This window comes from Lepidothrix coronata, unplaced genomic scaffold, assembly GCF_001604755.1.
Source record: "Lepidothrix coronata isolate B3197 unplaced genomic scaffold, Lepidothrix_coronata-1.0 Scaffold16, whole genome shotgun sequence".
NCBI lineage: Eukaryota > Metazoa > Chordata > Aves > Passeriformes > Pipridae > Lepidothrix > Lepidothrix coronata.
Window position 1 is genome coordinate 5,420,521 of NW_016690196.1, and position 15,633 is coordinate 5,436,153.

A 15,633-nucleotide genomic window follows, 5' to 3' on the forward strand; every position below is an offset into this window, starting at 1 on the left:
TAGTGAAACACCTTCAAAATCCCTTGCAAACTTAACAGATCTGGTTTAAAAGCTTACGACTTCTTAGGGAGACTGTGTGTAGTACCAGGGTAAGAGGAACCAGCTGCTGCTGGTCATGGAACCCGGGTGTACGTTTTGGTTTTTGTCCCATAAAAAATAACTTTCCTGGATCTTGTGAATTTGAGTCCAGTGATGAGTAGAGAGAACAGACAGAATTAGTTCCGATTGTGGAAACATCTCATTTGTTCATGGGAGGCAGAGATGTTAACTATTTTTTCAGAATACTTTTTAATAACAAGTTGTATGTGACTGCAGTACTTACTACTATAAAGCCAATCATGCACAGGATAACATTCTATCTCAATAAAATCTTTTAGGTTTGATTAGCTAACATTAAAGGTCTTACTCTCTTTGCACTAAGAAATATCTATGGAAAATAGTCTTTAAGTGATAAGGATTAGTGTGTTTTACAGCTACAGTATTGTAGTACTGGTAGGGCCTGTCATGGAACATCTTGTAGATGGTTGGCTTTTTTCAATGGATTTTTTTCTCAATTGTTAGTTTAAATAGCATTTTTAGGGGTGGTGTACTGTATTATTTTAAACAGATTGACAGCTGACTAGGAATAGAACCTTCTACATGTATTTGCCCATTTTAAATATTTTTAGATGATACAGACTCCTGTTACTGTTATTCATCAGATTCTATGTAGTATATTTTGTTAAAATATTTGGGGATATTGCTTGCGCTAAATTTCTATTTTTGTTGTATAACTCTTTTGTCATCTTATTCTCATTTAACTTTTATCATTTTTACAGAAGCATATATATGCTCTCCTTCCTACATTTTTTTTCATCCTAATTTTAACTTTGACTTCTGATATGTGAAGTGTTTTATGGGTTTCATTGTAACTTGTAATACAGTTTCCTCAATTAGAAGGATTTTACTATTTTGCCAAGAAAAACCTCAGAGCTTCATTAAAGAATTTCAGGAAGACTTTAATCAATTTTCTTACAAGGAAGAGAAGAGTATTTCTGTAGCAAAACAAAAAAGCATATAAAAATAAAAGCTTGTGCTGAGATTGTTTACAGAGCTCACGATTAATTGCTAAGCCTCTCCAGTTTGCCAACTGGATTGTTTTAGAGATCATCGGTATAATTGCCTTGTGCAATTGTGTTTTAGCAATGTAAAATCATAAGCATGAGTACATGGAAACCTACACCTTTGTTTCCATGCAGCATAGTATGATCTTCTCTCAGGTTATATTTAGTATTTGTAGTCATCATAGATTTTTACTGACAGACTACTAAGTTAGATGGCATAGTGGTGAGAAAGAAGGTAGGAATTGAAATAAAATAAATATCCACGAAACTGAAAGAAACAAGTTGAGTTATCAATTCTGGTTCTTTGTGAAAACAGAAAGCCAGTGACTAATTGCTTTTAGCATAATCATTGTTGCAGAATACTCCTTGTGAGACTGAATGCATCAATTACAAGTATGCAATTGAATATATAATTCGAAATGTCCTTGATTTCTGTAGTTACATCAGACTATTTTACTTCAGAATAGTATGAAGTCATATTTTTAAAAATCGCTAATTTCTTCTAATAACAGTAAAGCATTCAGATCTTCATGTAGAATTTCTGTTAGGCCATTGGTGTCTTTTTTCACACTCTTCTGAGTACAGAAGACCTGGGAAAATTTGCTTCTAAGCTATTCTAGTAATTTAACAATGTCATCCTTGTGGCAAAGGTTCTGAGATCATGATGTCATGAGGCTTGAAGATATGTATGTACAGATTCTGCAGACAGAATTGAACACAGTAAGGCTAAAGGGCTCTTTATAATGAAGCAACAATGCAATAAAAGATTACAGCAAAGGACATAGTTTCAAAGGTCTCAATTTCCTAGCATTCCACATACATGTTAAAAGCATGCCTTTTTACCTTCCCTCCTTACTCGTTCTTAAAATTCTTCACATTTCCATATTTCTTTTAATGTTCATGAACCTCCTGACAAATATACCTGGAAAACTTTTAATATACATGTTATGTAATAACATACGAAGGCTCACTGAATTATCTGTAGTTTCCACTGGTAGACCAGTCACTAAAAAGTACCCAAGGAAAAAGCCTTACTTGTTGTAATCATCAATTTAGTCTCTGAATTATTAGCATGAGGTAGTAAATATACCTGAAACATTTTGCAACTGCTCATCATACTACTTTTTGTCACATGCATGAGGCAGTCAACCTTTTTTACTTGGAAAGTTGCAGTTTGGTGAATAACAAAGCTATTTTGTGGGTGGAAAAGTGTTGATGCACTGCTTCTGAAACCAAGTCTTCATCATGTGCTGACAAAGAATACGAATGCAGAAGTACGGGCAAAGCGTTCCACTTTGCAGTTCTGTGTTTTTCAGATTCTAGCAAAGTTTTTCTCTTAAGCTCTACATTAAGTAACATCCTCGTTTCAGTGGCTTGTGTTACCAAACTGTTTCTAACGAAAGGCCACAAGGACACGTTCCAAGGGATTTTGAAAAGCGGGGGTAGGAATTAAAAATTTCTGGAGCTCTGTTTCTTTTAAGTGGCTCACTAATGACAATTATCTTTATTTTAAAACCTTTCATTTGGAAGGGGTGCAGGGAGGGCTCACAGACTGCAGATTTGTTGTTTTGGATCTGCTATCTGAGGGTTTTCTTCTTTCTTGAGCACTGTCAAGTTTGATTAGTATTAGGGAAGCTTCTAAAAATGGTTTGACCAAGAGAATTTTTATATGAAAGGAGTTGTTTGGAGAACAATTGTGAAATGAGATTAACTGGTGACAATCACAGCATTTATAAATTATTTGGTTTGTTTTGAAGGTTTTGTCTTGTGGTGTCTTTTGTTCAGTTTTTAGTGAACACACATTATTTACAAAAGCAAAGGAGAAGGAGGAATGCAGATAGTGTGATGTCATACTAAACACAAACCCTGCTCAGTGGTCATATGGAGCCCAGTTCATTAAAAGAGACATGAAAAAAACCCAAATGAACAAATAAACAAAAAACGCTCTACTGCTTGTTTGAGATCCTGGGTAACAGAGCATTACTTTAGTAGTTTAGTATATATGGCAGTTCAAAATTTCTCAAAGATACAAATTTTAACACTTAGGACAACCATCTAAAATGGAAAGCTCTGCTACAGTGCTAAATACTTTTTGATGATTAGCACAATTCACTTGCAGTTTGAAATAACTTCATTTAAGAACTGGGCACAACCAAGCATTAATGATTCATTACTGTTTAATGGGCCCTTTAATCCGGGTTTTGACACTAGTTTCGTTTTCACTGCTGTAGTGCTAAAGCTTACACGGAAAAAGGAGATGGATTATCACGATGAAAGTGTAAGCAAAGCCAGAACTCTATGAGAATACGGATAATTTTTCAGTTGCGAAATCCTACTGACTAAGGAAATTTTTTTCTTCATGTGCAAACAAAATATCATTGGCTCTAAAATTTTTTATGACTACACATGATGTTTATGCGAAGTAATTTTTTTGACTTTAAGTAAATATTTTGTTAAAGTGACAAGTCATACATCTATGTATGAATCCTCAGGACCAGTTCTTGTTCCTTGTCAAAAGAGAACACAGCTGAATATTTCTTCTTACACCTCTTTTTTTTTTTATTACAATGCTGTAGTAATGGAAATATCAACACTTTCTGGTGTTTTGCTAGCAAATCATTATAGAAGACCTGATTCATTTAATAATGGGGGTTTGCCCCTCGTATTCCAAATCATTAATATAATATGAATTTCAGAACTTTGGGACTATTAATAGTTGATCATATTTTCTGTTATCTAAAGTGACTCATAAGAGCACTAGAAAATAAAAGAAAGAACAGCCAGTTGTCATATAGTTTTATAAAGCCTATAAGCTACTGTTATGGTTTTGGCAGGGAAAAGGGAGGAAGTCTTTAGCTGATGTACAGATGCTACTATGATATTGTATCATCTGTGATAAGATACCAGGTAGATGTATAATTATTTTTACTTTTTCTATTACATGTATTTATTAATAACAGTTTCTGCTTTTTTGATTTATTTGGGTTGTTCTGTCAAAAATTTCCTGTATCTGATAAAAACTGACTATTTTTTGGGATGCATTTTAATTCAGTCATTCTGTAGAAGAAAAATTGTTTTAAGAAATGACATATCACAAATGCTAAACTGCATATGTTTTAAGTGTGATATACTTGGGTACTGTCATAATTTTTACATTGTTTTTTGCCAGTGAATTGCATCTTGATTTGTGAGGATGAACCCCATTCTACTTTTGCTAGAGCAGTGGTATATTTCTGTGGTTTGTGACTAATCACAGGTCATCTTTGACATTCATTTTATTACTATCTTGATATTAATATTGCTATTAATGTGATTTCATTGTAAGTATTAATATCACATGGACGAAAATGTTGAAACATTAAAGTTGCCAAATGACAGACACACAAGTTAGGAAGTACCAGTATGAAGATGTTTGTGGGACTTTTACTGGCCTATCTTCAATGCATGCCTCATGAGACTTTCCTTTTGTTTTTATCCTTATTTCTTCCCCAGTCTCTGTGTCTCATGCATTGCACAGAACAGGTATTACTCACTTAATAAGCCACAGCTTTTCTGGGTTTTATTTTCTTCTAATTCACCACGTCTTAATTTACATGTGCAGTTTCTCATTTTATTGAGAAGGAACTGAGGCAAAGTGAAACTGCTTTCTAATTTTCAGTGTCCAGTTTGGGACATGAAGACTCACAATTTTTCCAGGGACACCTGGTATTATGTAGCATTTCATACATGCAAAACCAAGCTCCCATTGAGTTCACCAGCAGCTACACATGCTCAGCATTTCCACGGGCCAGATCCCACATTCTCAAGCCCGTGACTCAGAAAATATGGCCATTAATGAGTACTTGTAAAAGAGTTTGATGGAACTGACTTGGCTAGTAATTTACCAGAAGTGCATTATAAGCAGAGGTTCCCAAGGTGATATTCAGTTACATTTCAGTTTCCATCTTACCCACTGTACATCTTTCACTTTCTGCAGGTAGTTAAATAGAGGTCCTGTAAGCAACAATGTCTCCCATTACCTGAATTAATTTGATTCAGCCTCTTTACTCGTCTTTTTAGAACTGTATTATGAGATGAAATTATCTTTTGGATGCTACCAGAATTCCTATACCATTGCTTGTCACACAAGCCTGTTCAGGTAACCCAAAATTTTGCCTTAGGTCTTTGACCTCTTTATATTCACCAACATAGAATCTTATAGATGAGATTTTTAATCAGTTGAATTACTCCCCTAATAATGTATTTCTAAGTAAATTCTCTACTTGTCATATGGTACTATATTTGTATTTTTACTGAACCAAATATGCCATTATATATATTGATGTTGATTTGAGTTGAAATAAAAACTCTCTCCTACCACTTTTTTAAGGTGCTGACTATTCTGGTCAGAGCAGTAGTGGATGGTATGGCAGATCGTGCTGGAGATGCAGCAAGTGGATTGAAGGGAAAATTGCAAGAGCTCTTGGGCAGGGTCACTTCACGAGTGACAAATGATGGGGCCATCTGGAGACTTTATGCCCGACTTTATGGAAATGGAGAGAATGATAATGGGGAAGATATTGAAAAGGTAAATGTGTTGTGAGGTATAACTTTTTACACTTCTGATAGAAACCTTCTGTTTTCTAACAAACTATAGTGCTTGCTATAGTAAAACATGCTCTTATTCCAGACGTATTTTGCTTTAGTGTTTTTATAAGCTCATTTTCTACTTTTCATGTTCCTACAGCACACATTTTTGTTACAACAGCAACAAGATGTTTTACATCAGTTTTTGTCCATTAAAAAAAAAATCTCTTTTTTTTTTTCCCAGTGTTTCATTTTCAAGCATCCTCTCATAGCATATGTGCATTGTCCTGGATTTGTATTCTGAAACTTTTCTTGGCAGCAATCTAATATCTGTAATCTAATGGTGGTGTGGGTTTGGGTTTTTTTTTTAATTGGAATCTTTGATTCTGGAGACAAGATATTACAGCTTCTGAAAAAAAAATGGGTCTTAAAAGCATGATCCAGTGGCAGCATGAGCCATCTGTGTTCTACTTTGCAATCACTAAGGGAAAATGCATTTAAAATACTCTATACCACAGTTAGAGTTCCCAGATTAAAAAATGTTTTGGCCTTAATTAGCTTAAAATGGAATTAAATAACAGTATTCATTCTGTTGAACCATTGGTTTCTCTTTACCTGTTGCTGGTTTTGCTATATTAACTTCTATATCTTGTCCTTATCGCTTTCTAGGGAGTCAAATTGATTGCATTTCCAAAGTAACCACTCTGCACTGCTAGGAGTGTTTATTTTGTTGTATGCTTGAGTGTGCTTTGCGTTTGATATTAAATTTCCAAAATTCAAATAGCTTTGCACACTCCAAAAATACTTATGGGTTGTCAGATCTTCACTGAAGCTGAAAATACACAAGGTTGGCATTCAGTATGTGTTCCCTAAGCAGGGTATGCCTTTGGCCTAGGCAAAAATGTCTGTCTGGAGGATTGCATGTTGCTTGATGTCAGGCATATAGGAAGATTGTTGGACCTACAAATTGTATGACTGTGGGCTTTAACTTATAATAATTTGGGCCATACTCGTTGTCTTTTTGTGCTTTGCCTGCGAAAAGCCTTGTTTTGTCATTGCTACTGTCTGTCTCCAATTCTTACCTTTTTTCCTTCCCTCTTTTTCTTTACAGCTGAAGTAAAAGGGATTTGGCCTACTTAGAATTCAGAAATACAGACACTGCAATATCCTGTAATATATCCTCAAATTCTTACTCAGACATGCAAAGGAGCAGAGGCCCTGTCTATACTATAAATGTAATCATTTCAGAATCTGGTTACATCACAGTATTTTTTACTAACCGAGTTAAAAACATGGTTTCAATTTGTAGAGTAGACAGGACTTAAACTGTTTTTCCTAATCAGACTGGTTATGGAACATGCTTACAGCCCCTGCAAGACAGAATGATGTTTATAAATACTTAAGGTATGCTTACGTGTGTATCTAAATATCCTGGTATGACGGTACCATAGATACAGATCATGAGAGAGCAAAACTGCCTACAGCCACAGTATACATTAATTTACAATGTAAAAATTCATTTTCAAAACACTGAATAATCACTGATTTCTGATATCATATTATAAAGTAAAAATTATAAAACCAGTATTTGTTTGCTTCACTGCCATAGGCACCGTCATGTGTCAGTCAGATATTCAGTGCATATAGCTGTCTGTAGAAAAATTCTAGATGTAGAGTTGCGGTTTTCCACCCACATTTATAATGCAAAAGTTCAATGAATTCTGAAAGGGCCCTATATACTATATTGTGGCATCATAGGACAAAGATATGGAAGAGATCTTTAATAGTGTCGTGTACCTCCTTACAAATGTAGGGTTTGACCTTTACTCCATACCCTTCTATTCTGCACCTTATATAGTGCAGGTTTAATTATATTTAACCAATTTAGTTCCTAACATTGCATTTGAAAGAACAATCTTGTATGCCTGGCTATTGTAAAGGGTGGCTTGGTTGTTGTTGTTGTTTTTTTTTTTAATTTTCTGCTCTGCTGCTATAGCTGATGCCACATGAATCACTAGACTACATTTACAATTCGCAGCAAGGCTCTGTAAATTGAATCAAAGTCAGACAAGGTTTACAAGTTAGGAGTGTAAAACTGCTGAAGTGTTGAGTTTGTGGGGGTTTTATTTTTTTTTCTTTACCTTAGCATATATTTGCTCTCATGCTTCAGTGTATCTGAACTGCCACCTCATTCAGTACTTCTCTCTTCCCTATGCTGAATTCAGTCCAGTCCACACCTTTCCCGCCAAGGAATCTTTCCAACCTTCAAGTTTCCTGCTGATACATACCAAGGCTATGAAACCCCTCTGTTCCTTGAACTTTCCCCAGCTCATAACTGTTTCCTTTCAGGATAAATCCAGGTTCCAGAAGTGCAAACAAACAGCTCATAAGACTTTGAATTCTTTCCCCTCCCTGACATCTGTCAGCAAAACCCCCCTCATTTGCTGCTCTGACTCAGACATGTGCAGACTGAAATCAGACTGCTGTAAAAACTGTTGTTCCTTCTCTTGGAAGTTCTTGCCTCTGCTGGCCAGAACTGCTACCAGTTATAACCTTGATTGTTATGAAAAAAAAAAATTTAATTCACTCTAGTTTGACTTAATATCCCTTTACTACAATTTACAAAAGCATGAGTGGTTCAGTCCCCTGTGCCATAGTGATTGAAACTCCAGTGGGAGAGAGAGAGAGTAGAAGCTTCTGGGATGACACCCCACAAATTCAGAAGTCTTTTGTGCTCATGTGTATGTACCACACTGAAAATTCGATATTCTTTTATATGATATTTAAACTCGTCAAAAAGATAACTGGAGAGTTTTCATTGAACCAAGCCATGCATGTAGCTTCTGGTATATATTTGTTTCATGTTTTTGATGCTGTAGAAAGAAAACAAAACTCTAAAACAAAAACTAATTTCTTCTGCTTAAGTTTTTCTTTTTTTTTTTTTCTTTAATGGGACCCTCCTTCCGTATTGTGTACATTTATTTTTCCTGTTCACACTGAGACAAGAGCAGTTAGGCAGCTAATAGCTGCGTCTGTAAAATATATTATTTGCCAAGAATACATATACAGGAAGAAAGCTTTGATGTACTCAGTAATAATTTTTTTAGGTACAAATTTGCTATTTGAAGTGTGAATGCAAGTATTTTTCTGTTTTTCATGTGCATTTAATTATGATGAGTTGGCAAACATGGGTCACATCCATCAGTCTAGACAGATTTTTAAAGATAAGAATTAGACACGTTACTTTATATGCCACTCACACTCGAGATGCAATATTGGTGAAGAACATCTGTGTTACAGCTGGCGCTTAACTGTTGCAGAGAAGGACAGTACTCCGACTCGCAGGAAATCAAGCATAGTAAAGATACACTCATTTTCCAGGTTGACCATTAATTTCATAGATACTTAAAACTAAAGTAGTCTTCTAGTTTGTTTTCTCACATATTGATAATTTTTTTTTCCTCCTCACAGTCACTGCAGTGTCTCACTAAAGCACATAAATGTGAAATTCAATCAAGTGATTGGGAGAAAGATGTTTCTTCTTTTAAGGAGGTGGTAAAAGGAGCCATAGAGATTGCACATGGTATGTTCACCTGAAAAGAAATGTCATTACTCATGAATAGTGTAACAAATATTTATTAAGCTTAGTGGCAAAATAATATTCTCCTTTACCCATTACATTTATTCCTGCTACTGGGAGTCCTTTAACAGAGTGTATCATCCTGATAGTGCAGACAAAAATATACTTGGAATGAGGCAGAAATTGTGTAGGGTGAGTCAGTAAACATATGACTGGTAATCATGGAATCAATTAATTTCGTGATCTAGCAACTTCATAATGCAAGGGAAACTGCATCTGCAGTTCATCTCAGTCCTCAGATATTCACATAAGTTGTTAGATTGAATGTGCCAGTCAGGAGATGGATGAGACTTCGACTTAGTAAGATTATTCACTGTTTTTTGATATTTATGTTTAAGAAGGATGCATATACCTGTTGAGTTTAAAGTTATCTTCTTAAAATTACTTGGCACTTTTTTTCTTCATGTTTCTTTTTGGGGATATTACATTTAAAAATTGCCTATGGAAGGTATCAAGATCTTTAAATGTTTTTGTTTAAAGATTATTGCTGGAGTGATAATGCTTTTTTGTTTTGGGGTCCTTCTGTATTTGGATTCTAGTGGCTATAAAATGCAGTAAGAACAAATCTAATCATCAGGAAGCTTTGCAGATACTTTCTTCAGCTCGGCTCAACTTACGTGGCTTGTCATCCAAAGCAAAGGTAGGAATGTTTGAAAGGTAGAAATTTTTGTTTGAAAGCTAGGAATCTTTGCTCTGTTGCCAGAAATCATTTCTCTGTTTTGAATCAATTATAGATCAAATAATACCTACCTATCTCAGTGCACCATCAGGTGGATATTCATCTCTATGCTGTTAAGGATTCCACTTTTAAGTAAACTTTTATTTCCCTTCTTCCTGCTGGGCTTTGACTGAAATAAGTTTAAGAGGCAGCATTGACATTTCGGAGTAAGTTAGAATATTGCCTAAAATGTTGGGCAAACCGATCTGAGCATTTGAAAGAAATCAGCCATTTCAAAGACCTACTTTTTCTGTGAGTGGTCATGGGAGAGGCAGGGCAGTCTCAGAAAGAATGGATCTAAACCTGCAGAAAGAATAAAAATGTGTCAGGACTAATTTGTGTCACTTGCAAGTGTTTTAAAAAGAGTTATTTATTAAAAGATAGAACTCATTACCCTACCAATTCAGATATTAATTACTTGGAAATTGTCATCATATTTGAATCATCTGTTTTCATTCAAAATACTCTTCATGTCTTAAAGAGGGATTCTTCCTGCCTGTGGAGGGGGGTTAGCGATTGTGAATTATAGAGCATAAGTTTTATAACATGTGCTTGTGTTACAAAGTCTTGATTAATCATCAGTGTGCTAAACTTGGTTCATTCTCTTTTAAGTCCTTTAATTTTAAGGATAAAAGCCTAGGAAAGTTACATAAGCAGACACAAGCTGGATCTGTAACTCTGCTTTTAGATACTGGCATAGGTATGACTTTGGAATGTGTTGAAAAAAGCCACAACTTATGTTTTGTTGTGACTCACAAAATATATTTTGATTTTGGGTTTTTTTTAAGTGCATAGACTGAGTATTACTGTACAGAAAGCAAGACTATGTGACATAAATTATAAGAGTGCAAGTATAGATAGTTTATATTATGAAAGATCATGCATTATCTGAAAGATGAGAAATGCATGAGTCTAGTAAATTGTACTCTTAATTTCTGAAGGCACTAATAAAGAGAACATCTATACTATTGACAGATAATGCTGCCTCTAAGTTCTATGGTACTTCTCAGAAAACTGACATGTTAGAGATTAAGCTGTTTATATGACCTCACTGTTTTTGTATCCCTTCCAAGATGCCATCTTATTTTTAATTTGAAGTCATATTGAATTTTCAAAGTGTGTTGTAGTTCAAAAATTCAGTCATCTTCTGTCAGTTCCAATGAACAAACAGTTTAGCACTGTTTATGCCTGTCCAAGCTTGACTGTAGCATCTCCTTTTGCTGCCCTGTGAGTCAATATGAGCGTGGGATTTTTTTTTGTTTTTTCTTTTAATAGAGAAAAGCACTTTAAAAATGGGCTAAGAGCAGACTCACTAGTGAAGATTTAGAAGAAATAAAAGAACAGTGAAAGTAACTTTTAAAAGATAAAATTCCAAAATGTTGCAGTCAGTGCATGCAATTGGTACAAATCAGTAGTTTTTTTAACAGGTGAAACAATGTTGCTTCTCAGACTTCTTGCCTTTTTTGGGCTCTCCATCTTTGACATTTGAGCTCTGGTGGTGTGCCGGACTGGCAAATGCATCCACAGTCTGCAACTCAAAAATATGTTGTTCATGGGCTTCTTTCTATATAGAGCCTTCTGGGCAGCCACATGCTGTGGCCCTTGCCCCCATGCAGCATTTGGGTCTGACAGGTGGGGTCTGTGAAAAAGAGAAAGATTATGGAGATGTATCCTAAGTGCATGAAATGTGGGTACTGTTTTGGGGAAACACGAAGCCCAAAGAATGGTGGTGCATGAAACTTCCCCAGGCTGTCTGGATGAATAGATCTCTTTAACTGGAGGGGGGCAGAACAAATAATTATATTATGCTGATTTATTTAGCTGTCTTAGCCAGAAAGAACCAAATTTTTCTATCACGTTCCCAGTGTGAGATTTTGGGGCTGAAAGTCAGAAGAGTTTCTGTACTTGTAGCGGGAACATGTTCCTATTTTTATGTAAGATGTATCTTTCTTTGGTGACAACACTGTTTTGGGGCAAATTGAAAACCTTGGTTCAAGCCTTTTAAGAACATTTTTGTGTGTATGCGTATCTTTATTGTCCCATTATGCTTTGATGATATAATGATGTACAGATGTACTCCAGAGCAACTTTTGTTTTCTTGGTTTGTTTTTCTCTCTAAATGTAGGCTTTTTGTTGTATGTAGTCAAATGAAGTGTGAATCACTCTCCCTTTACATAATAAAGGGGAAATGTATGCTTGGGTGTCACCCCTTCCCCGTGAGGCAGCCTCAATATTACTTGAGTCAAATGACAGGTTCTGGTCTTGCAGTAGCAACATGTTCGGGTGCAGCATGCACAAAACTCCCGTCAGAGCTTGCACATCTCAAGGCTTTAGACCAGCCATGTAACAGTCCCTTGCTTTCCCTGTAAATAGATGTGGATTATGATAGCTCACAAGTTAGCTGCTTTTTTTTTGTCTTCAAGAACAATCTTTTTTTTATTTTTCTGTAGTGTTTTGTTTTCTCTTTTATAACTTAATTATGTGCAGGTGAATGTCTCCACCCATGCATGTCTGGACATCAAATGTCAAAAAGTATTTATTTGAGAGTTTAGAGAAAATTATGCAACAAAAAATGACACTGGGAAAAATGGTCATTAAGGTTCACAACTAGTTTATCCGCAGATGGGCTTGTAAACTGCAGTGACAGTATGTTTTGAGTTTCATGAAAAAAGTCCTTTACTTTCGATGGAATCAGGAGTCAGCATAGGTGTGAGAAATATCTCTAATTACAATTTTGGAGACAGCCAAATAAAGTGAAACAAAGTAACACTGTGCTGGGTGCACCGGACTCCTGACCAGGTCCAAGCACACCCCAAATGGGAGGGATGAGCCCTTTTAAGACCCTTTGATTGACATAACCACTCCCTTGCTCCTCCCATGCCAAGCCTTGCTCTTTTCTTCCTTAAAAGGTAATATAGTCGTCTTCTTGCAGTCCACTGGTTGTTTTAACCAACCTACCAAGTTGTTTACCTGCCCCTGGCCACATGGTCCCTTGGTCCCAGTGAGCCCAGACTGGTCTCACTGCCTTTCTTACTTTCCGACCACCTTCACACCATAACTGTAAGCAACAGTAAGTAACTGTAAGCAACCCTGTAGCAGAACAGTGAGCAGCTCACCAGTCCTCGGCCACAAAATGGCTCCCCAACTTCCCAGATAAAATGACCTCCAGGTAACTCCGCATGAGGCAACCATGGAAACCCCTGCGTGTAATAAAACCGTCTTATTCATTTCCTACAATAGGCAGTCAGGTCAGAACAGAAACCCAGTGTCCACAGGAGGATTCATCCCCTTTGGCAGAATATCGGATATGTGACACAGCTTTCAGGTCTCTATATGAGCATGTGTGTGCACCTTCTGTTAATTAGCCACAAAATAGCCTTTTATTAGAGAGAGATGCCATTGTAGTTAGCAAAAATATGAAAGGCAGTATAGTGGTGATGAGCTTCCTGTATTGTCTCTACACTGAAATAGAGAAACTGTATGTATATTTTAAAAGTATTTATTTATAAAGTACTTATAAGTATTTCTTTTTGTCATGCAGCAACTTTTCATAGACGTAACAAGTAATGAGGTTCACAGTGAGATAGCTGATGAGGTGGCAGCTATGGACAACATGATTGCTGAGCTTCAGGAACTGAGCAACCAGCTGAGAGACCAGTGCTGACATATGGACCAGATTTCGTGACAGGAGGACAATAATTACATGTTTCTTTTGCCACTGCTTTTGCTGATGAAATGGTAGCACTTCTCAGACAACAACACTCGCAATAAACATTTTTCTGTACAGTGCTGTTGTTGTGGTCAGGTTTCTTCAGAGTTCAGTCTGCCTAAGATTCTTTCTCATCTGGCTATGCCGTCTGACAAAGTTGCGTGTTTTGGTTCCTCAGCCCTAGATTTTCTGTAAGAGAGCTACTGGTATTTGTAAGGCGATTATGGAGGATTAGTTCCGCCTGCCTGCATCTCACCCAGGCACTGGGACGCCACGGGATGCCCCACCCAGGTTGCCCTGAGGGAGGAGGGCAGGTGCTGGGCTGGAGGGATGGAGAAGCATCCCTCCTCAGCAGAGGTGGGAGCTGAGCTCAGCTTACTGCCTGCTGTTGGGGGCTGTGGGCAGGGCTGGGGCCTGAGGTGGCTCGCTAAGTTGTCCCGGCACTTTCCAGTTTAATTTGGTGTTAATTAATTACAGGGTGGGAGTGGGGTCCTGAGAGCAAGAATTTAATCTTTTTTGTTATTCTTGTAATACAGTCGAAGTAGCAGGCTGTTTGTTGCATTAGGATTTACAAACATATTACTTAAAGCAGTATTGGTTTATTCAAATATACATAACTTTTGTTCCATGAGCAATAGACTAACACTTCATTTGGGCTTTTTATAGGCATGGGGATTTTCCCACTGACACAGCAATAAAACTGCAGTCTAATCTAAAATATTTACATCTGACTAGACCTGAGTGAGTTATTTTCATCTAGATGGTTTTATATGGTTTCATTTTTAAGCATCTTTGCTACTACTCTGCTTAAAATTGGATTTTTTCAGAGCTTTCCAGAAACCTGTGCAAAATAATTTCCTCACGTATATGGTTTTAGCTTACTCTTCCCTTCATAAGAATGATGCAGTCTCCAAAAATATGGTTATCTGTATTCTGGATTTGGACAGTCTGTGGTATGGGCTGTTACTGAATGGTAAGAATATTCTCCCTGAAGAGAAAAGTCAGAAGGTACAAGGAAACCAAACAATTAATTGGATTTGAAGCACCAGTAAATGCATATTATTTTGATGCATGGAGGGGGAAACATCTTGACGACTTTGTAAAGCTGTGTAGCTTTGTAAAGCTTCTTAGAATGGAGAATAAATTATTTGCTGACAGTATTTAAACATAAGATCCCCACAGCAATTACCATCTTAGCAACAAGTTTACCTGCTAGTGAAGGACAGCTGGCTCCAAAACACCTCTTTATTGGAATGGCCCAGAAAGGGAGGAGGCATTAAAAGTTTTGTACAATATGTACAAAATGCCAATATGTACAGTCAGGGATCTGTGGCTGAAAAAAAAAAGGCAGAGAGTTTTGCAACAGACTGCCACCACTACCATCTTTTTTTAATTATTTTTTTATGACTTAACCTTATTCACTAAGAAAAAGAAAATATCTTTTAAAACTATATGTGTGTATGTTTTCTCAGCACAGATGTTTTCCTCGTTTGAGCCTCCCTCTCTTAGCAGATGCATGGAATGTAAACAACTTTGTTTTTCACATAATAGAGGTAAAACCTACTGTCTACAGACAGTGTGTTCCTGAAGAGTGGGATGACTACTGTTATGACAGCACATCAGTTTTCCTATCATAATTAATGTAATAGAGGGGAGATGTCTGCAGAGACTTAAAAATACACAATTATGTACAGACAATATTACATGGTGTGGAAGATGGAGAGGCAGGAACCGACTCACTGTTCAAGAGACTGGCTTTTCAGAACAGATAATGATGCCAGAAAATCTCAGCCACTTCATCCATGAGGCTGAACAGCTGATGTAAATCTCTCTACCAGGTATGTACTTGCTATCTCTTTCTTTGTATTGGTGTCATTTTCATCTTCCTCAGGTACAA

At 36.6% G+C, this 15,633-nt stretch overlaps 1 protein-coding gene across 1 annotated transcript in view; it reads left to right on the forward strand.

The window, feature by feature from the left end:
• The window catches only part of TTC27 (tetratricopeptide repeat domain 27), a 126,601-nt gene extending 112,788 nt beyond the window's left edge, over positions 1-13,813 (forward strand). The window contains exons 17-20 of the mRNA XM_017806838.1: positions 5,473-5,670; positions 9,141-9,252; positions 9,849-9,949; positions 13,569-13,813. Of these exons, the coding sequence (XP_017662327.1) occupies positions 5,473-5,670; positions 9,141-9,252; positions 9,849-9,949; positions 13,569-13,691 (534 nt within the window). The 3' untranslated portion in view covers positions 13,692-13,813. The remainder of the gene's footprint in view (positions 1-5,472; positions 5,671-9,140; positions 9,253-9,848; positions 9,950-13,568) is intronic.
• Positions 13,814-15,633: the final 1,820 nt, after the last annotated feature.